The 26,329-nt window shown below is 34.8% G+C and overlaps 1 protein-coding gene across 1 annotated transcript; it reads left to right on the top strand.

Moving 5' to 3' along the window:
- Positions 1–677: 677 nt before the first annotated feature.
- Positions 678–26,329, top strand: LOC107674108 (SH3 domain-containing YSC84-like protein 1). The gene is made up of 10 exons (XM_016467998.1): positions 678–851; positions 6,020–6,130; positions 7,487–7,600; positions 9,795–9,859; positions 12,286–12,398; positions 14,309–14,437; positions 14,576–14,726; positions 16,676–16,748; positions 16,917–16,979; positions 25,377–26,329. Coding segments are annotated over exons 1-10 (1,014 nt in total). The 5' UTR covers positions 678–850; the 3' UTR covers positions 25,571–26,329.

The raw sequence follows: 26,329 nt of genomic DNA, 5'->3' as shown, positions 1-26,329 counted from the left end.
CTAATCTGATATTTTCAGAAGTATGTTAAGGACAACATGACCTGGAAATTCTCCAAACACAGGCTACCCCCTTTTTTTTTTTTGGCACAATAGGAAAGTGCCAGTGGAAAACAAAAATAAATTACCAAAATGTAAAACATTGCTGGCGTTTTTTTTTTTTTAAACAAACATATAAATCTCTTTGCTAAGCCACATAAACATTTTGACCTAAATTTATTAAGTTTTTCTAGGAAACTCTTACCTTTGCTAAAAATAACTGAGCTTTTGAGCGGTTTTAATCAGCGGGGATGTTTTTTTTTTAATCACACATTGATTGCTCCTAATACAAATGTATATAAGCATACTGTCTATTTAAAAACCTTAATATTGCAAAAAATGAGAAATATCAGTCATATCACTCATCACGACCACGTGTCTGTCTGGTTCCCCGCGCGCTACCTGTGACAGTTCAGCACGTGCTTCTGTGTACACGAGAGCGCGCTAGGGGTCCTAATGTTGTCAAACGTCATTTTCTTTGCTGTGTCCCATTGTTGCCTGATTCAAAAATGCTGACAATAACTTTGATCTCTATATAGCTTAAAAAAATAATGGTCTATAGTTGTGACATGCTACTTTGTTCACGGAATTTATTGGAAAATATTATTTACCAAACGAACTGAAATACTTTTATATTTGGCTTTATTTCCTTACGGGTCCTTTAAGACTAAAGTAAACAGGTTTGGCAGGTGTATCGGAAGTGTACACCATCGCTTTTAACTTCTCTTACCTGCACCAGGTGAGACAGCATAAAAGTCAACTTGAAACTTCGCGAAGTCTCCGGTCCTGGCGAATAAAGACCGTTTTTGATAAAAGTAAGTACTAGAGAAGGTTTTTCATGTTTCCCTGTGATGAATCGGTAACTCAACGTGTGATCGAGTCTGTTCATTTCGGTCCTGTGCAGTGCTGGGCTGAAATATTCACACGCACTGTGAGGCGACATTTGTATTACGTTTAGACATTAGACAAGCCCGGGCCAACCTTGGGTTTGCAACTTTTTAAAGTACGAGATCACTGCTAAATAGTTTGTATTTAAAAAACAAACAAACATAAAAACCTTTCAGATTATTTATTAACAGTCAATGTAAATCTATGATTATGGGGCTTGACTGTCCCTTACAGGAACACCGAGACTGAGAGTAAAATAAAAAATCAGTTATTACTTTGTATACGTTGTAGTCTATATGTTGGCATAATTTATGAATACAGACGGTAGATTATGACACTTGACACATTTCTTAATTAAACAAACTTTGTTTTTATGACGATATATATATATTTATTTATTTAATTAATTTTTTTTTTTTTAATTTACAATAAGGTGAGTCAGAGTAGATGACGTAAATACCTGCTGCATTATGACGTGCACTTTATTCCGCGTCACTGCTGCCACGCGTGATGATACAAGACTTTCTGCGGTCTTGATTGACAAAAGCAATTAATTCAACCCCTGTGGGAAAATAGATGTAATATCTCCACCTTGAAACAGACAACTTGTTATGATTTGGAGTGTCCCTTCGATTTGTTGAATGTGTTTAAAGCTATAATTATAAACGATTTATCACTAAGCGCTAATTCAAGTTGAACTTTTGTTGGAAACAGTTCAAGGTGTCAATCATGCTTATTACCATTTTTGGACTCTATTTACTGACATATTTTAGAGCCAGTCCATTTGCATTCCTCTTGACCTTTGTATCTGATTTGACCCCTTTAATAGAACAACACTGATGTCAGTCATTTACTTATAAAAAGCACTGAATGAAGATTCTCAAGCCTTGCTGATTAAGTTGTTTGTCTGAAGTGTTAAAGCAGCCTCCACTGTAAATGTCAGTGACAAAAGATGTTTGCGCACTCTCTCTTTCTGGATTGATGTTGCATCCGTAATTATTCATTATCTCCTCCAACTACAAATTAAGACATAATTGCACTGTACCAGGTATTTGCATTTTACATGCTTTATTTTGCCATGTTAATCAGGTATTGACTAATTATCTGCGTAAGCAGTAATTATTTGTACAGTAGTAATCACAAAAATCATATTCTCATTGTTATGTTTAATATGACAGCTGCATTTATTAGTCCACCCCCTTATGACAGCTCAGGTTTTACAGGCATGAGGACCCGGGTAGAAAACAATATAATCTATTATTACCTGGGGACAGTAATAAGCCTTAGTAAGATGCCCCCCCAAAAGCTTTGTTGCTACATCCCTTGACCGATCTGGGGGACGATTACGAAATTATACAATGCAAAGTTTACAGTATGCAATATTCATGTTCATGTTCAGGTTCATCATGTAAGAGAGAGCTGCATCAACCCTGCATATCCCCATCCAGATGTTCTCATGTCACAAAATTCAGTGCTGTTTTTGCTTTGTGACTGTCTCTGTTTGAATTACATTTTTAATGGTACAATCTTTTTTTTTTTCTACTGAAGACACATGTATTAAAGCTGTAGGCTAGAACAGAAAGGGGTTTCTAAGAGTGGATTCTTATACTGGACATAAATCAGAAAAAGACCCAAGGCTCACATTATTCAGTGGCAGCTGACATAAGGGTTGGAAATAGTGCTTCAGTTGCTCTTTAGCAGTATGCTCATCAAATGATTTTTGCTTCAGGACCCGAATTTCACATTGGGCATCATGTGTTGATCACAGTACCAAAAGTGTTTATTGTACTAACTAAAGTAAAAAAAATTTTTTTTTTTTTAAACCTTGAAAACATACATGGATGACCTGCATAGGCCCACCAATATGCAAAGTTATGTTTGGTTTGCAAATGTTCATGTCCTTGGCAGCCAGTAATTAAGCACAAAGTGTTTGTGTTGGACACAAACCATGTTTATACTTACACAAAATAAAACTGCGTTGAATGTATTTGGGTTATATTTTCTTTTATATTATGTAGTTTTGCTCATGGTTTTTGTGAATGAGTGTATCTCATGCAATCTATTCCTGTTGGCATGCCGATTTAGTGCTGATTATATGGTAATGGTTATTATAATCTGCTGATTATATGGTTAGTTGCAGGGCTCAGACAAAAAGGATGATTTGCTGACCCCGGGCCCAGTGTGACAGAGTTTTGGTCCAGCTGACAAAACACTTTTGCCCTTTCAGGTGCCCATTTTGGGGCAGTACTATACATTAATTGATCTTGTAGATCAATTTTTATGCCTTGAAAAATTAAATAATTTTTTTTTCTCTGATTGTTGTTGCAAATTCTGCTGATTTGTCACCTATATCATTTTTTCTAGCTAGCTCAAATAGAAGAGGTTTTGTTCAAATCATTCAAATCATAAAAATGACTTTTGATAGACTCGAATACATCATTATCATATGCCATAATTTTTCAGCAGAAGTGTGTTCATGAGTTCAACTAGCTATAATTTCCATCTTGTTGCATATTTTCTTTTTGTAAAGAAAAAAATGATTTTAGTAAAACAAACAAAACAAAACAAAAAAACTCAGACAAAAGTTTGTGCTGCTTAATATTTTTGTGGAAACTGTGATACATTTTAGAGATTACATAATACCTAAAAGGATATCATTAAACAAACTATTGGGTTATGGTTGAGATGGCTTATTGACTATGTTTTGTTTTGGTTTGTTTGTAGGACACCTGATCCCTTAGAGCACCATTACAATACGTTGTTCAGTGCGTACTAAATCCACTTTAAAACCACGTCATGAGATCAGGTTAGACGTATGACTCAGACTGACATTCTTTCGTGAGGTGATTTGGCAGAATATCTGATAGATGAGATGCTATTTGACATAAGTTGCTTACGTAGAAGTCTTTAGGTATCTCCCAGTTTGAAAGCATGTAAAGTTTTATGTACGTTGACGGCGGTTTGGGAGAGTGATTGTTCTAACGCATTACATCAAGAGCTATATGACGAATGGGAGAAGAATTCACAGCACACAGCTGTTTAATACTGGAAATCACAGGAGTGAAAGAGAATCATAGAGCTGTTACCAGCCACAGCCTGGCATTTACTGCTACACTGTAAATTTGAATGAGAGATTATTATTACCCAACTGCACTTTGTGTAAATTGAGAAAGTTTGATGCAAGTTCTAGGCTGGCCTTCAGGTCCTTCAAAGTTCAGTACTCCAATTCACATTCAAAAATCTCGTGTCCCATTGTGTGCAGTTCTTTTGAAGCTAGAGCAGTGTTTATATGCTTCTTAATGGTTTGTAGGCACTTTAAGCGGTACAAAAACAGAACATGACCTTGGTCCTCTTTTTTGCTTTGGAAATAATCTGTAGCAACTGTGAATGAGTTCTTTGTTAGTCATCTGCTTTTTCATGTGATGTCCTGATCTTGGGGTAGTTTTTATGTGAAGGCAAGAATCTGTGTTACTATTGCTCAGACTTAGGGTTAGGAACTTGAACAAACCGTAACCTTATATTAAACTGTGGTGTGTAACTCATCCTGCAACTTCATGCTAGGGATATGAATGAGCCATATGGATTTTTGACCCTTTTTGAACCCAACACTTTTATAAATTAAGGTTCCAAATGGGGTTTTGAAGTGATGCCATGGAAGAACCATTTTTTGGTTCCCCAAAGAACTTTTCTTAAAATAACCTTTTTTGTTGTTGTTTGTTTGAAGAACATTTTGAAAAATATTTTAAAACCCTTTTTCCAATATAAAGAACCTTTGAATGGAACATTTAACATCCATAGAATGCTTCATCTTGTATTCATAGATTCCAATAAAGAACCTTTATTTTTAAAAGTTTAGTGACCTTTATGTAAAAGTATACTGTATGTAGCGGAAGAGGTTTAGGAATATTTCTGAAGTAACCTTAAGTGATTAATTTATAGTTTTTCATAATTAACATTTTTGCTATTTCAAGAATGCTAAGTTGCAACAGCCCTTGTCAGCTGGTTACTTTCTACCTACTTTGTAGCTAAACGCATTACTTATCATTGGTTATTGAGTTGACAAAAGTCAAAGTCTCTTCAAAAATGTAGTGTTAAGTGTTAGCTGGACAGAATGGCCTAATTGGTTGCAGTTCTGGTATTACTGTATTAAAATATTGAAGCAGGTCACAGGAGAACCGTCCTGTTGATGTGGCTGGTTTTGAAAGAATTCTCCAACTGGAAAGACTGCGTCGAAAGTGACACTTTGCAAGCACCTCCCTGAGTAAACCACAGAAAGCGTGCACCTGCCAGAAGCAACTCTCATCTGTAGCAGAAGGGTGCTTGATCATCCCAAGATATCCAGTGATTCATCCTTGAAAAATTATTTCGCAGAACATGATGCATCTGTGTCACAAAATGAGGGTGTGGTGGTATTTAAAAGGAATGCTAGAATACATCGATGAAGTGACATGACACTCAGCTTTTATATAGATCTAATCATTTATTCTAAAATGCTTTAAAAATGTCATGCATGCAGTGACCTGAATTGCATCCCCTTTTAGATGAACGTGCTTGTGAGTTTCATGCGTGTGATTCATTTGTATACATATTTTTTGGCATAGAATCAAAAATGTCTTGAAAATATATTTTAAAAAGTGTTTATTAATACTTTTTACTTGTTACAACACATGACATTTTTAGTAATCACTGACTGTATGGCTAATATAATTAGTGCAATTATCAATGAGATGAAAAAAAACCCAATTTGGTTATGCTGACATTCAATGTGTTAATGAATTGTTAAGAGTTTGTCATATTAAAATGGAGAGACTTTATAACAGACGAACAGGTCATTGTGGTGGTTTCATATCTAATTTGTCAACAACAAGTGGTTAAATTTAGCCTATAGCCTTTAAATCATTTTGACATTTGAAATGTATTGCAGGTTCAAGTAACATTCCACAAGAGAATTGTTTTAGCATAGTAGAATTTAAAGCATGCAGGAAGTTGCAAATCATCAGACAAATTTGGTCTAACAGTCATTTGATGTTTCAGATTGTTGGAATATGATGCAGAACAAGGGAAAATTAGGCCTCTTCTGACGTTTCTTTTACAGTGAATAACCCTATTCCTGCTAACCTGAAGTCTGAGGCCAAGAAGGCCGGCAAGATCCTCAGAGAGTTCACAGAAATATCCAACAGAATGGGGCCTGACAAACTTATTCCAGGTATTCTTATTCTTATTCCTGGTCTCTGCTCTCATAAAGACAGCAATGGAAAAACATTTGTCTTTTAGAATTAATTCAATTAATTGAGTTCAAATGATTCCTCTTTTCTAATCTCTCGAAGTCAGAAAAAATGGGGATAAGTACCATATTTGTACCATATTTTGGAAAACCATAAAAGCACTGTGAGATTCATGAAAGAGTCACTTTTGATTTAATTAATTTATGATGAATGCCAAATGTTCATTTTAGGGAAATCTTATGTGTGAATCATTACATTAATCATTAAAAAGCATCAAATTATAATTAGATTAATTGCTCCTTTTTACCCATATGAAAATTAAATATTTTTTCTGTCATCGGAACAATTCAAACAGCAGTTTCAAACAGCAGTTCAAAATCAGTTATTTTCATTTGAGGATTTATTTTTCAATAAATCTTAATGTGATTATTTGTAGTTAACATAATGTATTAATAATTTGACAGCACTAATTATATTGAATGAGTTCATCAGTACAGTAGGAGTCATATTTTTCTTATTTACACAATACAGTGGACCCACAAAGTATTTGGACCCTTACAGTAAGTAACACTTGTCAATGCATTAAATAAGAACATATCAAACCAAGTGGCATCTGCACACAAATGATTCTAGACCACAGCCATTTGTACAAAATCTTAACCAGTGGTCTCAAGGTGAAGTCAGTTCCCCCAAAGTATCCACCCGTGTAGTTCATCACATTAACTATGGACATGCTCTTCATTTTGAATATGTTTCTGTTGTTTTATCATTTAAACAAACATAATTTTTATGAAATATTTTAAAAGTGTGTTGTGCCAAAAAATAAATGCCACATTGATACACTGATATCTCTATGCATTGACATGGATACATTTTTATTTGTGTCAAAATACTTGTTGGGGCCACAGTTCCTCATGCTTTAGGAGTGTAGACTAATCCTTATGCAGTAATAGGATTAGTAATACCCATGCCAGACATGTAAGTGTTATTAACTGCTGAAAGTTAGCATTTCTGTTGACTGATGTCATCTGTGTGCATGACTAGCAGTCTTTCTGCAAGTCCATTGCCAAGTATCTGTTCATGCATGTCTTCAGAAAGTGAAATGAATGCAACTCACTCAGTGACTTCACCATATCTGTGCAACCTGTGCATAAACACAATGAACCAATCAACTCTGCCTACCTGTTTCATCTTGCATTTGCAGATTGATTTAATTTTTTTTGTTGTTGTTCACAGTTCAGCACTTTTATTTAGATGCAGAACAGTTGTGCCTGCACAAGTCCAATTGTAGTATCTCATATTCATTTACCTCTATCTTTTCCACCACCTAACACCAGCCCATGTCATTGCCAAGGCTCAGGGACTGGCCATCCTGTCAGTCTTCAAAGCGGGTTTCATGATCACTGCGAGGGGCGGCAGTGGGATAGTGATCGCAAGACTCGCTGATGGAAGTAAGTGTGTTTTATTGACGTCCTTTTTGACAGATTTATCCTCAGTGCAGAATGTATATTTGCTTGGTGAGATCAGGAGATTATATAACGTTACGAGTTTGTGATTTATATTATATATATATGAAGAGTTCATTTGCAAAAACCGATAAACGCCACTTTCAAAAAAGCGTTGGGAGTTGCATTATTTTTATTCATTTTGAGGAATACTGAATCTGTGTTTTTTTTTTGTGAGTGAGATGAATTGATGCATATTCATATTTATTTTAGAACTACAGTAACATCTTCTGATTTCTCTCAACATGGGGACAGGAGAGCTGTTTTTTTGGGAAAAAAAGTAACTTGCGTTACTTATTTGAAAAAGTATTTTCGTCAGGAGTTTCGTCAAAGCTGACTATAAAAGTGATCGAGGATGGATAATTTCGACGAACTTGATGAACTTTAATAAAGCTCCTGAATAAATGTTTAAAAATACAGAAAAGTGCTATACAATCTGCTCTGCTCAAATAAACTAGGGTGACCATACGTGCCATTTTCCCAGGACGCGTCCTGGCCAGGATTTGTTTTTGCTTTGTATTCCTGTTTTCATGCTTGCTGAAGGTAATGATCGAAAAGTAGTTTGACCAATAACATGCAAGCATTGTACATAATGGACCAATCATGGCGTGTGAGAGGGTGGGATCTACAGTCAAAGCGATGCAATTACGCATACATATTAGGTGTGTTCGACTTAAAAGCAGTGCGGCTTCAAAACACATTTCATTACACCAAATACACAAAATAATGTTCTTTTTAGCAACATCATATGACCCCTTTAAAAGTTCAATCCTAATTTTTCTTCCTGTCTAAACCAAAACTATTATAGCAAAATAGACCGATTTGAGTAATTAGGGAGGGGTTCATGGGATTGGAGTAATTGATGTCTGGTAGCTGCCTTAGCAACGTTCAAAACTGAATAAACAAAACACTCCTTAAAGCTGCAGTCCATAAGTTTTGCCTCTTTGTCGCCATATCTGTTTGAAAACCTGGAATTGCAGCCGTGTGCGGAATTATCTAGCTTGCGTGGGTTGTGCGTCGGCACGGCTGCAGATCGGTTAGCTCATATCACATCAAACCGTTCAAATTATTATTATTGTTATACTTTATTCTCAAATTATTAATGTTAACGACATCAGCATTGCGTGACTATGAGTACAGTGTGTATTAGCGTGTAGATTTCAATTTCTGCACAGTCTAATCTAATTGTCATACTCTTCGAATTTCATATTAAGAAATTCTTTTAACCCAAAAAGCAAATTATGCTCCCTTCGAACTGGTTTTCTTTAAAATACAAATCTTTGTAATACCAGGCTATCTGTAATCAGAAGCACATTTATAACTGGAATATAATTTAATTTAATTCACATGTGTCATAAACGTATAATCCTTTATGTATTACAATCTGCCATCAAAATGATACATTTAATTATTCTGGCTGCTGTGAGAAAAGGCTATAAACGATCCGCCACCTGCAGGATCTTCACATGCGATAGCCTAGTAGCCGGGACAACTTCTTTATGTTTACAGACGTGACGTAATAACGCAGTGCCATGCTCGAATTTCCCGCGAAAACCTACCCGTACCACTCAAATTAGAAAACATTATTATAAGCTAACCGTTGTGGATCGGGCTAAAGTAAGGCGATAGTTTTGAACACTGGCTGGTTATGTACTTGCTCAAATATTGATTTCGGATCATTTTTAACCAAAAAAATTTACTATTGACTGCAGCTTTAAGGTCATTTAGAGCTTCATTAACTATGTATGTTAGTGTTTCTTTGTTTTTACTCATTGAATTTTGACATTAAGCAGAGCTAATACACATTTAGAGGAGTTTTTGAGGCCATTAGCTTTTTGAGTAGTGTAATCATTATTTTGATATGGGATTAATATATGTATTTAATTAACATTAATATGTGATTTGATTTAAACTTCAGTAATAGTTATAATAATGGACAATGGGCTCATGTTTTGGTCACTATATATTTTAATCTTGAAAAGATGTTTCAAGGTTTGCCATTTTGGAAAGTTACATTAACAGGTTGGTATCAGGATTGTCTGTTGTACTTAAAAATCTAAACAAATTCTACAGTAGGACATCCCAAACTAAAGTTTTTTATATGTATATTGTGATGTGATCTCTATTTCCTGTGCTGAAGGATGGTCTGCTCCTTCAGCCATTGGCATTGCTGGACTTGGTGGAGGATTTGAAATTGGCCTGGAGGTAAGATGTTTTTCTGTTCTAAAAAACAACCAATTTGTCATAATTAAAGAAGTTTATGGTATACCAGGTATATATTGGGTTAACGATGAGAAGCTATAAGAAGGTCTTTTTGTCAAAATTCCTCTTGGCTTTTTTGGTATGTTTTTGATAGTTATTTTTTTAATTATCAAAAGATAATGAATGATCATCTTATGGCATCTAAAATTAAGTGTTGACACGTTTTATAGGCTTAACCCTAGGTAGGTAGTAGATGTAAAAATAAATTCTGTGCTGAGTCAAGTGTTCAAGAACAGTTATGCAACAGGTTTATTCATGTATCAGATGAACATTCTGGACTACACAATGCTATAATATGCCTATGGATTATGTTTTGTATGCAGACATATATGTGCTTCATCAGGGTATAATTTCTAAATTACTTCACTTGCAATGTCATGCAAAAAAAATGTTTTCTTTCTGTCAAGATTGTCTAAGTCATGCATAGACAAGAACAAGAAGACATTTAAATATTTGCCCTCTCTGACTTGGTTGTCTTGTTTTGTATTTCTTTTTCGTTCCATCATCTCCTTAATAAAACGTGTTATTAGAGATGTCAATCAATTAGATTTTTGAATTAGGAATAATCTCATAGTTTTAACTATGAAGAAAACCAATAAATGTTATTAAAAAAAATAAAAATAAAAAAATAGATCTTTGTGTAATTTGTAACTTTGGCGGGGAAAAAACATAATTAAGCAACTGTCTCCAAACTTTATTCATCTTGTAAAAAAGTTTTTGTGGCTGATCTGCAAATGACTTTATTTTGTTATTTTGTTAAATAAATTACCTGTAAAGAGGGTCCATCATTTACTAATAAACAGGTGCTCCCCATAATAATTATACATTTTCTTTTTGATTTTAAGTAAAGTCACATTAACAGTAAGTTTACTATGAATCTTACATGGTGTTCTGCAAAAGCATGACAATAATGAGTTACTCATCACAAACTTTTTCCTAAATCAGAGGTCAGCCTTTTGTCTGGATCTGTTTGTATCTCAAGTGCTGGCTTCATCATTTTCCAGTGCATAAAGTGGATCCTTCTATCCCTGGCACAGGAAATCACTGTGCTTGTGTCCAGTTGAGGTCATTTGTCAGCATCAGGCAGAAGTTGCACTTTTTTTTTCCTGACCTTGGGTTGCAGCTCGGATGAGTCATTTGTGTACCGAGCGCCTGTGCATCTTGACAGTCTTGATTAATTTCTCGAGTACACTCTTAAAAATAAAGGTGCTTCAAAAGGTTCTTCAAACGATGCCATAGAAGAACCATTTTTGGTTCCACAAAGAACCATTCAGTCAAAGGTTCTTTAAAGAACCATCTCTTTCTTACCTTTTTATAACCTGAAGAACCTTCTTTCGCCACAAAGAACCTTTTGTGAAACAGAAAGGTTCTTCAGATGTTAAAGGTTCTTTATGGAACCATTTAGACAAAAAGGTTCTTCTATGGCATCGTGAAGAACCTTTATTTTTAAGAGTGTAGCCTTCAGGCACAGTGGTTAGCTCTGCGGTGTCTGTCTCTCAGTAAGTAGCAACGCACCTGATAAGTAGCAAGGGAGTACAGGAAGTATCGATTTTATCTTTAGGCATTAAAACCAGAGCATGTCTGAAAGCGGTCCAAATGTTTCGACATCAACCAGAATTTAAAAAGCATAAAAACTATTGCTGAATATAGTGCTACTTTTTAATGTTTTGCTGGTGACAGATGAACAATAGTTGGCAGGGTGCTTATCAGAGTGATGTATAGCTAGATTGTGCATGAAGGACAGACTTGACTAATAACTAACATCACATGGTCTGGTGCTTAAAAAAAAAAAAAAACTGATCTGATTTTGTAAATAGTGAGAGAAAATCACTAAAAGAGTGATGTCAGTTGTGAGACTTGAATAGGCAGTTCTGAGTATCTGGTGAAATGTGTGAGTGTTTTAGGGCTGGGTGGTATGATGGAACTGCATACAGTATATCATGCAACAATGGAAATATGCCGTAGAGATTCTGATATATTTTTTTGGCAAAGTTTTAAAAATCCTACAAGCAGAAAACCCTACAAAGTTGATTAAATTAACTGATTATAATTATTTCATTTTTATTTATATTTAGGCGAAGGAACAGATTAAGTGATGCCCAACTTGTAATAACAATAAAAAAAACTAATTAAAATATTAATTAAATATTACATTTAATTTAATATAAGACTTTCTTTGAAAATGTTATTTAATTTACCTTTCTAGCTTAGACTTTCTTTGAAATGACAGCCCCTGGTTACTCTTCACGTTCATTCTAATGTTAAAAAAATAAAATAAAAATCTTGTTGCGAAAAAGTCATTTGTGGGTGAACCGTCCTTTTAAGGCTTCACATAAAACATGACATATGTTCTCTTTTTTCATCTCCAGGCATCAGATTTTGTCATCATCCTGAATCAGAGGAGAGCTGTGGATGCTTTTAGTAAAGGGGGCAATCTTACACTTGGAGGAAACTGCACTGTGGCTGTTGGGCCTCTTGGCAGGTATGCAAGTTGATGTTACAGTGTAGTACCAAATTCTGTTGCCAGGGGGCAGAAGAGAGGCAATAACATAGAGTGAAGTTTTGGAAACTTGGGTGCTTTGAGCAAATGTCCACTGTCAAGTATCAGTGTTGTAATATGAAATGACACTTTTATTACTAAAGTGTTTTATCTTTTTATCTGGATGCATCAGTGTCACTTGGCTGACTTTTGATTAAAATCAAAGGTTATGGCTTAAGGGAGAAAGGTTTGATTTATGTTCAGCAATAATGTGGACATGAATGAGAAAAGGATTGTGCAGTCCTTGAGCTCTTGTGAGCTTCATTATGTTTCATTCATTTGTAAATAGACTGTTGATGCCCATTTCTTTGGAGAGAGTTTTTAAAGTGTTTACATAGGTGATGGAGGGCTTTCACAACATTAATGTAAGGTATAAATAAGCTTTCTAATGTTTTTGAACTGTAGTTTTGATGCATTTATGAATGGCAATGAAGGAAAACCTTTTCCTTTTGCTGAAAGCTAAGTATAAAATCAACAGAATATAAAAGCCATCTACTTTTTCTCTGATGACGTTTATACAAAAAAAATGTATACAGTTGTCAGCTGCCAGCTTCAGCTTTCACCTACAACACAGTCATTCATAATTTGACAAGCATGAGCCTGTGCGGAAAATACTGCGCGAATTATAGATAATGACAGGTGTCCATGCTGTACATTAGGAGCCATTCAAAAGTGCTAGTTTAAATGACAGCTGCATTGTTCTAAGGTGAATCAGTGCTTTTACTCTTTATTGATGGATTCTGCTGTGTTTGTGCTTGTGTGGAAAGTCCTTTTTTATTCTCACTGCTTTAAATGTTGTTAATGGATCTTGCCGGAATAGACCTGTAAGCGATATTGTACTGAATGGTTGCCAGCTGCACTACAGTAGCTTTGAAAACTAGGACTGAAGATTCCATTTAATGTGGATGTGTTTGATTTGTTGGCTTAGATTAGATCGGGTTTGGATTTGGTTTGGCAGCAATGACTGCAGGGTGTATGTGCTCTTTTGAAATTAGTTATTTTTGGAATAGAACCTTCTTACCACCTACTATAGGACATTTTATATAAATGTCACATCTCATTATTTTAATAAAATCAACGTTTGCATCAAAATCAAGGTCTCTTTTAAGAGCATAGTAATTAAGTGGACAATGGAGCTTGGACATTTTATAAACATTTTAAAGGGGTTTGTGTAATATTTGTGAAATAAAAAAATGTATGGAATACTGTTACTTCTACAAGTAAAAATAATTTCATTGGTTCGTAAGCTTAGTTTATTGAAATTAAGCTACTTTGGCCATTCCTTTGGCTTGATCTTCATAGTTTGTGAGGGAAGTTTGAACATGGAAATGGTAATGAAATTAAATGGTAATTAAATATTAAATTAATCAAAAGTAACAATAAAGACAGTAGTGTTGTTACAAAATATTTCTGTTTCAAATAAATCCTGTTCTTTTGAACTTTTTGTTAAATTAAACAAAAATAATAATTCACTGTTTCCACAAAAATATTAAGCAGCACAACTTAACAATTTTTTTCTTTTTTAATATAATCAAATAGAAAGCTATTATTTTCAATTGTAATAATATTTCACAATATTACTGTTTTTGCTGTGTTTTTATTAAATAAATTCAGCCTTGGAGCCTTTAAAAAAATAAAATAAAACATTTGTAAATAATTGAAACTATAGGCCTAATAGAAAAAATGACCCTATTGTATGTATTTCTTTAAATGAGGATTCCCAACAAATACCAGTTGTTATAACACTGAAAATTGTGCATAGATTCATCTTCACAGTCGATTTTACTATGAGCTTTGACTGTGTAGTGTTTATTCCTTGCATATATACAAGTCTGACTAAGCATCTTTGACAGGAATTTGGAGGCAGATGTGGCGTTTCGCAGTACAGTGGCTGTCTACTCATACTGCAAATCTCGTGGCCTTTATGCTGGAGTGTCTCTTGTTGGTTCTTACCTCATCGAACGCAAAGAAACCAACCGAAAGTAAGCACGTTGCAATGTGACAGGTTAAAGAGTTTAAATGTTACATTAAAGCCCTGATGTTACCTCGCATGCTGACCTACTTTGTGTTTTCATTGTGTTACAGTTTCAATATCTAATGTGGGCTTTACTTTTGATTAGGTTTTATGGCCAAGACATTCGTGCTTCTGCTATTCTCAATGGAGATGTGGAACCCCCACCAGAAGCATATGATTTGTACACCATTTTGCAGGACTACACAGAGAAATACACCACCGACTGGCAGAACAAACACATGCAAGCCTCAAGCAAGGTCAATGTCTGTGTACTACTTTAGGCCCCATGTTGGGAAAACATATTTGAAACCAAAGCTTACTGAGCTACAAGCTATGCTACTCATAATTTTGTAGCACTACACAATAATGCCCCATTAACGTTTGTAAATGCATTAACTAATATTAATTAACAATGAGCAATACATGTGTTACAGTATTTATTAATCTTAGTTAACATTAGTTAATAAAAATACAACCGTTCGTTGTTAGTTCACCGCACATCCATTAATTAACATTAACAGATACAACTTTTGATTTCAATTATTTATTAGTAAATATTGGGATTAACATTAACTAAGATTAATACATTTGTATTTTTTCAAATAATTTTTTTTTTATTGTTAGTTTAACAAATGTAGTTAAGAAATGTTAACAAATAAAACTTTATTGTAAAGTGTTACCCATAATTTACAGTAGTTTAAAAACAGTTCTGCTACTCTTTTGAAAAAAACTGCAAGATAATACATCATTAAATCTATGAAATATATAACTATACAATAAAATAATGTAAAATATGTGGTGATTTTTAACATTACTTTTTAATCGAATCAGAGTTGTACATTTTGAACTTCAATGTGTACATTTACAATAAATACATAAAAAATAGTGATGAAGAGTGGCATTTAACCAAATACTTCACTTTCATTAAATATTTTCAATAAATATTCTAAAAAGCAGGACAGGCACTCGAAACATGAATTGTTTATGAACTGTGAACAATTTCTTATTATTTAAACTGTGTCTGAACAAACTGATTCACTAGAGTGAATCAAAGTAGATGAATCACTATGAATGACTTTACAGCTGAAAGAGAGAGGTCACAGTTTAGTCACAAATTCCCAACATTTTATCAAATTTAGAAGAATTTTTGACATCATGTTGAATTTAAATATTTGATTTTCAAGATCATAGTGTACAGCAATGAAGGATTTAATGAAAACATTTCCAAATAGCACACTGTTGAAATATTCTTACAGGACAATTACACCACTAATTTGCATCAACAGATTAGCAACAAAAATAAATATTCTTCACCCATTTAGTTACTCTTTTGCTCTGTTTAAATTGCATGTGTGATTTGTCATTGCATGCTGAAATATCACATTAATTTGACTGACAACATCACTCATCTTTTCAAGATTACTTAAAGTTACTACAACATAGTTACTATAACCTCATTGTACTTGATGGGATTTTAATTCACACTATTTACCGCTTACTCAAGTCTTTTTTTTCGCAGTCAAATTAGCAAATCTTTTAACTTTTTGTTCATTTGAATCTGTGATACACAAAGTGCAAATAAGAACCCTTCTAGTGGCAAACATAAAAGTACAAACCTCCTTCACAAGTATGAGGTAGTTTGGAATAAAGAAATGAATAAATTACATGTAAATAAAGCATGAGAGGTATAATCTGTTGACAAAATCTTTCAGCACATTAGAAGGTGATTGTGAGTTTCATTTGATGGCTACTATAAATCAGACTACCATAAAACACTGTAGATGACAGTAATATAGGCTTTCCACTTGTGGTCTCATGAAATCAGATCAAAACAACTCAAGGGATTCCCTATCATGATAACGAGTATGAAATTCTCGTAAGATTATACGTTCAAATGAAGCAAAATGAATAGTTACAGTGCATATAATGTTTTGAGATCTCAAAGGTCTGTATGTGTATGGCGCAATATGACACTATTAGAAATGCAGTGCATGTTCAGCTTATACTGCAATTCAGTTAATATTTAAGGTGCAAACTGAGTTAACATACTGATTCAGATTTACACAAAAAAAAGAGGTTTAGTTGTTCTTTCTTGACTTGAACTAATATAATTTTTTTACAGCATCAGTGCCAGTCTCTGTTTATCAAGTTCGCTGGGTGAGAGACAAGTCTGTTGATGTATTTTTGGGTGTCTTTGTTCTCACAGATGAGTTCAGCACCAGCTAGACCAAGGCCTCCCTCACAGAGAGCTGCCTCCTCTTACATACCCAAGGCACAAGGTAAGACCCCGAGTGACCTCTCAAATCCTCACACCATTCATCTTTTAGAGTAGAAATGACTGACTGAACTTGTGCTGTTGTAATATAGGAGGAAAGTTGCAATATCCTTGCCTCTGACATTGAGAGACTTGTTTATGTTTGTGTTGATAAAAAGTCATATTTTCACAGCTTCTGCAGCTGTGAAGCCAGTTCTATATCCAAGCTTAGACAACTGGGATACCGAAAGCTCAGGTGAGTGCATTTTGTTTCTTTGTTTTTTGTTTTTTTTGTATTTATTTATTTATTTTTTTTATATTTGTACATTTTATTTCAGGAATATGCAAGTCCTTAAGAAAATATAATTAAAAGGTTTCTGTCAAGAACAAAATGGTTTGTTTATTTCTGTTAACACAAGCCTCCCATACAGCTAATAAAACCATGAGAAGTCTTGAAGTATGTTTTTCCCTCCTTAAATGGAATTATGCTTATTGTTAAAAAAGAGACTTCACACCTGCGACTATGGTAATAAACTAACAGAGGAGGAATTTGCTGTATGTTTTGTATCCCACCTTGCGTGTTCAAGCATATTATCAAGCCGAATATCCGAACAAAAGGTTTTATTCTGTATATGATGAGGTTAATCAGACACTTTTTAAAACAACAAGAAATACCTTTGAGAATAAAGATGACAATGTGGTCATGCATTTCAGTTGACACTGATAAATTATAAAGTGGATTAAAACAGCTAGATTAGCAACGGCTAATTAAATAGCAGAAATGCACAAGAAGAAATACCCAGTGCAGTGTGAGATCCTTTCTTTAATCAGCTCAGCCTTTGGACTGGAGGATGATTTGTGTTGTCATCAATTCAACTCCACTAACAGTCTAATTTATTTTCATTAGGTTCCTAAAGGCCCGTGTTTAAAGTTGAATTAAAGGGATTAGATAAAACCATGCTATGGAGTGGCTTCGCCTGCCTTGTTTCGAGAAAAGCCACTCTGACTGGCTGGGAAGATTTCAAAAGAAGCCATGAACTGGAGACTGGCCGTTTTTCCATCTTCCTGTACTCCGGAAGGGCCTCGATGCTCTTTGCCATGTCACAAGTCAGCTACGCAGCAAACACATTCTTTCCCACAGCAAGATGACATTATCATCCGTGAGGGGAGAGATTTTAAAGGCCACTTGCTGTGTGTGTGTTTGTGAATTGATTCTGGACTGATGGAGTTTGTCACATACACACCCAAGCATCAAAAGATTTGGCAGCCTCCCTGTCCTTTAAATAGGAAAAACTTGGAGGAGGCGATGTCTTGGATCTCCACAAGTCCTTAAGGCTATTTTATTGCTAACAGTACATTTTATTCCCAACTAAACAGCAGAAGGGTCCTTGTGCCCATCTTTAGTGCACAAGTATAAATGACAGCAATGATTGATCATGAGAACATTATAATAATAACATTACACACTGACTTTATGTTCAGGGCAGCCAACAACAGCACTCAACACTCGAGGGAGATTATAGTGGGTTCTGCTCGTACAGGACAACTGAAATGAATTAAATGCTCGTCTCTAAACTGTTAATTAAAAGAACCTTCTCATAACCCTCTGAAAAAACCATCTTCAACCAACCTGAGTTGATTTTGTTGGTCTTATTTCACCTTTCAGCCTTGTTATGCTGGTTTGTTGGCTGGTTTTAGAAGAGTTTGGGCACTTTTCAGGCGGTCAGGCTGAGAGATAGACCAGATAAAAACCATCCTTAAAATATCGTCAAGACCGGAATGCATCCAGTCTGAGGATATGAAACTTGTTTGATATTTTGAGCCGATTTTAGAATTTTTAATTTGTCATGCATCTACTAGCAAAAAAGGTGCATGTTTTGTTGTATTTCGAATGCTTGAACATCTGGAAGTTTGCGATGCTCAGTCTTTTAGTGTATGATGCCTAGTTTTTCTCTGTAACCATTTACAAAGTCGGCAAGTGTATGAAGCCTAGTGTTTTCAAATCTGTTCATATTTTAAAAGTATGTATTCCAGTCTTTTCAACAGGAAAAAGTCATTGAGCTATACGGGTCGTGTTGACCAGTACAACTCGACAGTAAAGTTTATTGCAGTTGTTTGGTGGTACATAGCCTTTTATTGTATTTTATTTACAACGTTTTGGTTGTGATGTTGAATATTCCGATTAATAACTGAGGGCTATAATTTAAGTATACAACTGTTTCAGTCCATCGTGGCCATAGCAAGCTGGAGGGAAAACTGTTTGAATATACTTGTATGTGTTTGTGATGGTGTCAGGGGACTTCTTGGGTCCTTCATGGTCAGAAAGAAACCCCACAAGAAAAGCAGGAGTGCCTTCAGAACATTGCATCTCTCTTAGAAGTCCATGTTGAGAGGTTGTTTTTGCTTCTGGTGTCCCTGACTTGTGCAACTGCAGTTCATTCAGTGTGAGCGAATGATGCTATGAGAGGGCAATCAAGCGTTCAAAGGCTAACATAAACTAAAGACACATTCTGTGATCGTAGATAAATTACGTGGGGTTTGTTGTGCCAGGTAAAGTCGTTCTTGAATGCATGGATGCCAACAGTCGAACATATCGCCTTTGCCACTAAAAAAGTTGGCTGTACATTTGCCTTCTTTTTAATTACTTAAATGAGTGATACTTAATTCACTTGCAGATTAATTGAAACAGTAATTCCTTGTCAAAATGCACACAAGTCGACTCGTTGAAAATAGCTAAAATTAGATTGAAACTAAATTGATATGTGCATTTTAATATCATCTTCGCTTCTCTCACTCAAAACGGCAGATTGAAGCATGCGTTAGAATGATATCCCTCATTTCCTGTGTTTACTCTTTAATTCATTTAGATGCTATTATGGTGCATTTATTCGTTATTTTTAACTCTGTTGATTCAGATGTGTAAATGAAGTTAATTGATTGAAATGTGCGCGTGCCTCAGCATGATTCAGACAGTTAGAGACTGCTGTAGACAAGGTTTCATTGTTCGTGTCTCCTTCAGGTGGGAATAGGTTTCCAATTCCCCTCTGTGATGTTTAATTACCGGATTTTGTCAAATTACATGTTAATATTCTACTAGTTGATAACAGTCATTCAAAATCAATAATTGCCTGGCAACCTAAATAATGTGTCGAGTTTCAACTGTCAACTGCATAAGACACCAAACCATCAGCCAACAGCAATCTTTTGGCTAGATGTGGATGTGTAAGAGAGCCAGGTGAATTATACAGGGACTAGATATTGTTAGCCAACTACTTGACATGTCTTTCAACAGCCAGTTGTCGTTGCTTAATTCTGGATAAGTAGACAGGTACATCTGTTGTATGTCAAAGCATGGCATTGGATGACTTCATCAAAATCAGGACAACAGATGCCACTCTTTTTATTTTGTTAACTTATATTGGCACAGAAAAACCGTATAGACCAATGCAAATGTGGAGAGTACTACGGATTAAGGGGCCGTTCATAAAAGTTTTTTATTTTTTGCTTTGAAGACAAGACATGCAGTAATTGGGAAAAACCATGAGTTCTCAAAACAATTTTTTTTTAACTTATTTTATTTTAAATGTAACTTATTTTAACTTGAGCATTTGCATCTTTAGAACACAGAATCTTGTGCGAGTCAACGCAAAATAGGCGAGGTCAAACGTGTCCATCTAGTATGTGTTGAAAAGTAGGAAAGTAGTGCATGGAATGAAAGAACGCGTTTAGCCCTAATTTTGGTGGTTGTTTTTAACAAGTGTTTCCCAAACACTTCCGCTGTCTGCCATTGGTCGAACAAACAGATATCCACACTCCAAACTCCTGTTGACCCAATGTTGCTGTTGTCGGGGTGGGTGGGATGTTTTGAAAGTGCCTCAGAGACACAGTGTTTACACTTTCAGTAGAATAAACATACAAATGACTTACTTTTAAGTTGTCCTTGAATTTTAAAGGGATAGTTCAGAAAAAAATCTAAATCTAATCTAAAAATTAATTCTGTTATCATTTACTTACCCTAATTTTATTTGTGTTCCACAAAAGAAAGAAAGTCAGGTTTGTTATAATTTCTTTCTTCTGTGGAACACAATAGATATAAAAAAACAAAATTGTGTCTGCCATTGGTCAAACAAACTGATGGCATCGCCCCAAACTCATGCCATTGGTTGTGCCAGTGTTGCTGTTGTGTGGCTGGTTGAAATGTTGAAAAAAAACCCCAAAAAACAGTGTTTACACATTAAGTGAAATAAACATACAAATATCTTACTTTTAAGTTGTGTGTGCATAGTAAAGGGATAATACAGCTAAAATGGTTTCTGTTATCATTTACTCCCCCTTATATCATTTTATGATTTCATGTCCAGTGTTGTTTCGGACCCCATTGACATTCATTGTATTGACTGAGAAAAATGCCTACAGGTTTGGAAATATGTTTTTGGGTGAACTATCCTTTTAACCTTGGATAGAATTGGATTTTAACATTGGGGAAAAACACTTTAATGAAATGGTTTGGAGGGAACTACTTTTGTTTTGATATGCGTTCTGTCCACTTTCGTAAAAGTTGTAGATGTGTTACTAAAAAGACTCCATCATGATATGATAAAGCTGACTACAGTCTTTCGATGATGAGTCAAAGAGATACTCATCTGTATTGTTACAAGCTGGAGAAAAAACTCCTTGGGTGTGTGTTCACATTGCTTGTTATTTTACTGGCAGACATTTCTCTCCCCCCAATTATCATGATATCATTTGTGAAAAATGAGACCTGGAAAACTCTCACTCCTCACTGTTTCATTAACACTCCTTCCCCTGAAGATCATTATAGCTGTAAATAATATTTAGATGGATCCCTGGCCTTAGGAAAAGGTGGTTAGAGAGCCACCCTGATTTCTAAAGACTCTTTTTGTCTCTAAAGGGAAACTGTTTTATGAGGTTTTGATTTGTTAAGTGTAATGGCACATTGAGCAGCTGTTGTACAGGTTTCTCTGATACATCCCGCTTTCCTTTTGGAATGAAAAGTGAATCCAGGTTGTCAATTGTTAATCAGGTCTTTTGTACTCCACCATAACCAGGTGCCAGCGATTATCTATGGTTACATCAATTGGATTTGGTCACCGTATACCTGATAGGGCTTAGCTAACCCTACAATCTGAGATTTATAGCAGCAGAGAGGAGAAATGGCAGGCCCTCCTTCCTGTCATGAGCTGTCACTTTTTCAGGTATTGCGTGTGCAAGTAGAAAACCGCATAGCTCAGATGTCACCACTCTGCCAAAATACACAGCCCTTCCAGATCTGAAGAAACTCTGGATTGTATTGCTGTCTTGCGCCCGGCTTGTCACGTCTTGCACTTGTGGTAGCGGGAATGAACATTATGTTGAATGGATGCAGTTATTTTAGGATACAAGTCAAAAGCATTTAGTGTGAAAAACGGCTCGACTGAAGCTTTTGGCAACGCCTGAGGTTTATTTGGAGTCAGGAGATTTCAGAGCAGGTGCCAACAGTGTGAAACCACATTCCACTTCTGTCTGATTCCCTGCTCCTCTCTCGTATGTCTTCTTCACTCATGAAAACCCGTTTCTCCCCATTTTCCCAGCAAAGTTAATCGTATCATTCAGTGAAGCTCGATGCATGTTGAATGTCACTCTGCTTATATTGATACATGAATGATAGACTGAAACCACATTGGAAATCTGGAATTCAAAATCTGTTTTAAATATATAAAGTTGTGTCATATATCTGAGTGAAACTGATTATGGACAAGAAAAATCTAGTCTCTGGGGACTTTGTTTTGTCCATCGGTTGTTGGATCTGAATGCAAGCTTGCAGTTGATTGTAAAAAAGGGATGGGGTTTATTCGGATGAATTATTGGAGAAGTTTGATATACATAACCGGAAGATTAGGTCATGACATTTTGATAAAAAATTACAAGGCCTAATTAATTAATTAATTAATTAATTAAACATGCACGGATGAATTCTTTACATTGACATGCATTTAGTAAGGGTGCAGCTTTAAGCAACCCTATGTAGTTTTGTGTAATTTTGCGACTTTGGTGCCCCCTGCAGTTAAGTGGGTGGAATTCACTGTCATATTTACAGATAGCTGTACACCTGCATTTGTTGCTGCAGTAAAGCAGTCTGTGGAATTTCGTAGCAGCCCACCAAATTTACATACAGTACTTCCAGAAAAGGCATAGGGGGAGCATGGGAACAGGGTTGCCAAATTTTTTTCGCAGAATTGGGCTACTTTTACACTGTTGCCACAGGGTTGTTTTTTTGTCCGCGCCCGCGGGTTCAGGGGCGTAGCCATCATTTCAGAAGTGACGGGGACAGAAATGTCAAATGTATTTTTTTTTATTTTCTCTTACTTTTAATTGGCTAAGAAATCAAATACACTGCTGGACAATAACCAGTCATTTGTATTCTATAATATTTTTTCCTGTATTTAATGACAATTTTATGATTGGTTTATATACTACAAACACTTTTTCCATTTTTATCACAGATTAAGGCAGAAATATATTTGTTATTTTCTAGACTACTGTAATAAATGATATGTCAATTAGCACCGCATTATTCATATACATTATATATTTATTACCTAGAGATGACTTGAAAAACACACATAAACCATGTATTGTCGCAATCATGTGTTTATTGTCTTCACGTTTCATCAGTCAAAACATTTCTGCTTTTTATGCTCAGCTACAGCCATAGTTGGATGCCTTCGTCCATTTTAGGGATTTCCTGGCACGTCATAAGTTATTACTTCTATGAGTCTGTTTTGGACTTTCCCTCCAGCTTCGAGTATGAATAAAACATGCACTGTGGGGATGAATTTATGTTTTATTAAAAGTGCCCAGCATATTCTACAGCCATGCGCGGGTTAAAACTCCCCCTCCCACTCCCAATTTTGGCCTAGTTTTGATGGCTTGTTTTGTTTCAAATTGTCACTGGCTGTCTTACACTTTTGTATTTAACCAAGCATCAAGAGTTAAGTGTTTTATCATGTTTGATTACATCTTTAATTGATTTTTCCTTACATTTCTGCCATAAGTACATTAACTGACAGTCACCACTGATAAGCTACTACTAAATATATTGTAGAAACTTAATTTTTATTGTGAAAAGCGCTATACAAATAAACTTGAATTGAAACTTGAATTTTACATTTTGGTTAAAGATACTGTATATTGCTTTTCAAAAGACCTCTAAAGGAAGGAATAAAACCGCTTACTGTAAATCTTTCAATTCCACGAACAAAGTGCATTTATTCCTGCTCAATGTGTTAAAACACATAGTCAAGAGTTTCAGTAATTGAAGGTTTACATTTGCTGTTTGTTAACCTGACAGCAGAAATGATTGCACAGTTGTTTATATGTTGATAGACAGATAAAGAAAAGGGTTTTGCCCCTGGCTGACAGATTCTATCTGCAGATGTTAATACTGTGCCACGCACCACCATCTATTAGAGTACGAGCTGGAAAGTTTTGTGCTGTTCGAAGTACAACACAATGTGGGTTTGAGAGAGAGAGTGTCAATTAACTGAGCCAAAGTGGGCTTATCTGTTTTAAGAGTACATGCTTCTCTCTAGTGTTTACAATTTGGTATTACAATTTTATATAGCATTATAGGCACGTTTTTAATTAATATATATTCATTTGTATTCATTGTTAATGTCACTGTAAGTATGTGCAACATTTATACATTTAAAGTAATTATTTATCAAACTACCTTGCAAATAAGGAAAAGCACAAGAAATGCATCATACAGTTTAATTAAATAGCCCTATTCATAATATTACATATTGTTCCAAAGCAGTGCTGAAATACAATTCAGGATCAATTTAAAATAAATCAAATAAATTTCAACAGTAAAGATGTGCAAAAGCAAATGCACACTACATGTTAATACTGAAGTTTTTTATTATTTAATTTAATAATTAATTAATATGTTTTGCTAAATGTTTTATTGTCTTTAATAATGTGGTATCAGTATTATTTTAGTGTCACTGAGATACTATTGTAGTTTTTATTATTATTTTGATTCATTTTAATTTTAAAGTTTTAGTAATTTTGTTATATGTTTGTGTAATTTTTGTTTTTTAGTTTTATATATGCTGTATAGCTTTTATTAAATTTATTTCAGTTTTATTTTTAGTTGTTTTAGTACAAGTTAAACTGAATTAAAATGAGAAATGTTGCCTTGGCAACTAGCTGAAATAAAATGTTTTTTTAATATATTTTTTAAGGTCTTAATTTTAGTTTCAGTTTTAGATAACTACAATGGTTACTATTATTATTATTATTAATGTGTGTAATTACCATTTGGGAATCATTCTGTATATTATTATGCTTTAAATGACCTTCACACTGATTTGTAACTAGAATTAAATGCTACAATAACAAATAACTTTTTTAAAGTCTCATTTTTAATTAATTATTTTTATGCATGTATTTATATATTTTTAATACATTTATGAATGTTTTACTAAATGTTTTATTGTCTTTAATAATGAGGAATTACAGTTTGGGCATCATTCTGTATGTTACTAAGCTTTAAATTATCTGTACACTGATTTGTAGTTTCAAAAATGCTCCAATAACTAAAGTGTTTTCAACCAAACATTGATCTCTCCTCTCTAATGTGTTCTAGATCAAGCATCAGGTGGCACTTTAGTGGTCACAGCGGTGCATCCGTTCACCGGTCAGCAGCCTGGAGATCTGAGCTTTGTTGCAGGAGATCGCATCAATGTTATCACCAAAACCGACTCGCAGTATGACTGGTGGGAAGGAGAACTAAGAGGGCAGGTTGGGATCTTCCCAGCTAATTTTGTGTCCTATAGCTGAAAGTGATAAAAACGGCCAGAAAAATCGCAAATTGGTGACAAATGATATCTGGCATTGAAGGGTCCTTTTCTTTTGCACAGTTTGAAATGACATTTATGATGAAGGTGTATATTTTTAGGAGCACTCGGGGTCAGTGTTCCTCTTAAAGGCTGTATTAAGGGATGACAAGGGGTGTGTTTTCAATGTTACTGGCATTGGTGAAATATTTTCTTCATTTCATTTTGGCCATTCAGTTATCGGTATGTGGGTTGACTACTAAAGGGCTCCCGTTTTATTAGTTATCAGTCCATTTTTAGTTATGCTATGGTTTAGAAACAAACTGGAATACAATTATGCTTTTTTATGCGTACACGAAGACACAGAGTGACACTGTGGTATTTTAAGTAAAGTTGCTCCAGGTATTTGAAATATGATAGCACAATAGTTTGCCATCTGCAAAAACACAGTGGCACACGGCTGCTTGGTGTGCCATTTTTTTTTCTCTGATAATAACGCTGCACAGCTGTTACAAACAAATGTTAATACAAATGATAAGCTACATTGTTTAAAACAAGCCTTATAGTTTTATGAACTATTAACTTTTATTTAACCTCACATCTGTCTTGTACTGTTGCTCTGAAAAAAAAAAGGAAAATGGTGTTTTTTTAAGGAAGTGTTTGAATGCTCTCTTTGCTTTCATTTATTGCTGTTTGCACACATGAATGATTGTTTTCCTACTGGTTTTAAATGAAATGTGTATCAGTTCTAATAAAGATTATT

The sequence above is a fragment of the Sinocyclocheilus anshuiensis genome, unplaced genomic scaffold, assembly GCF_001515605.1.
Source record: "Sinocyclocheilus anshuiensis isolate Anshui unplaced genomic scaffold, SAMN03320099.WGS_v1.1 scaffold544, whole genome shotgun sequence".
NCBI classification, from domain to species: domain Eukaryota; kingdom Metazoa; phylum Chordata; class Actinopteri; order Cypriniformes; family Cyprinidae; genus Sinocyclocheilus; species Sinocyclocheilus anshuiensis.
Note: the sequence above shows the minus strand (reverse complement) of the source record. Positions and strands in the feature narration are given on the sequence as shown.

What these genes read in the sequence shown, in the direction of transcription:
- LOC107674108 (XM_016467998.1), top strand. An exon ending in GATTTGAAATTGGCCTGGAG is followed by an intron (nt 9,860 to 12,285) that starts GTAAGATGTTTT and finishes TTTCATCTCCAG; the next exon opens with GCATCAGATTTTGTCATCAT. An exon ending in GCTGTTGGGCCTCTTGGCAG is followed by an intron (nt 12,399 to 14,308) that starts GTATGCAAGTTG and finishes CATCTTTGACAG; the next exon opens with GAATTTGGAGGCAGATGTGG.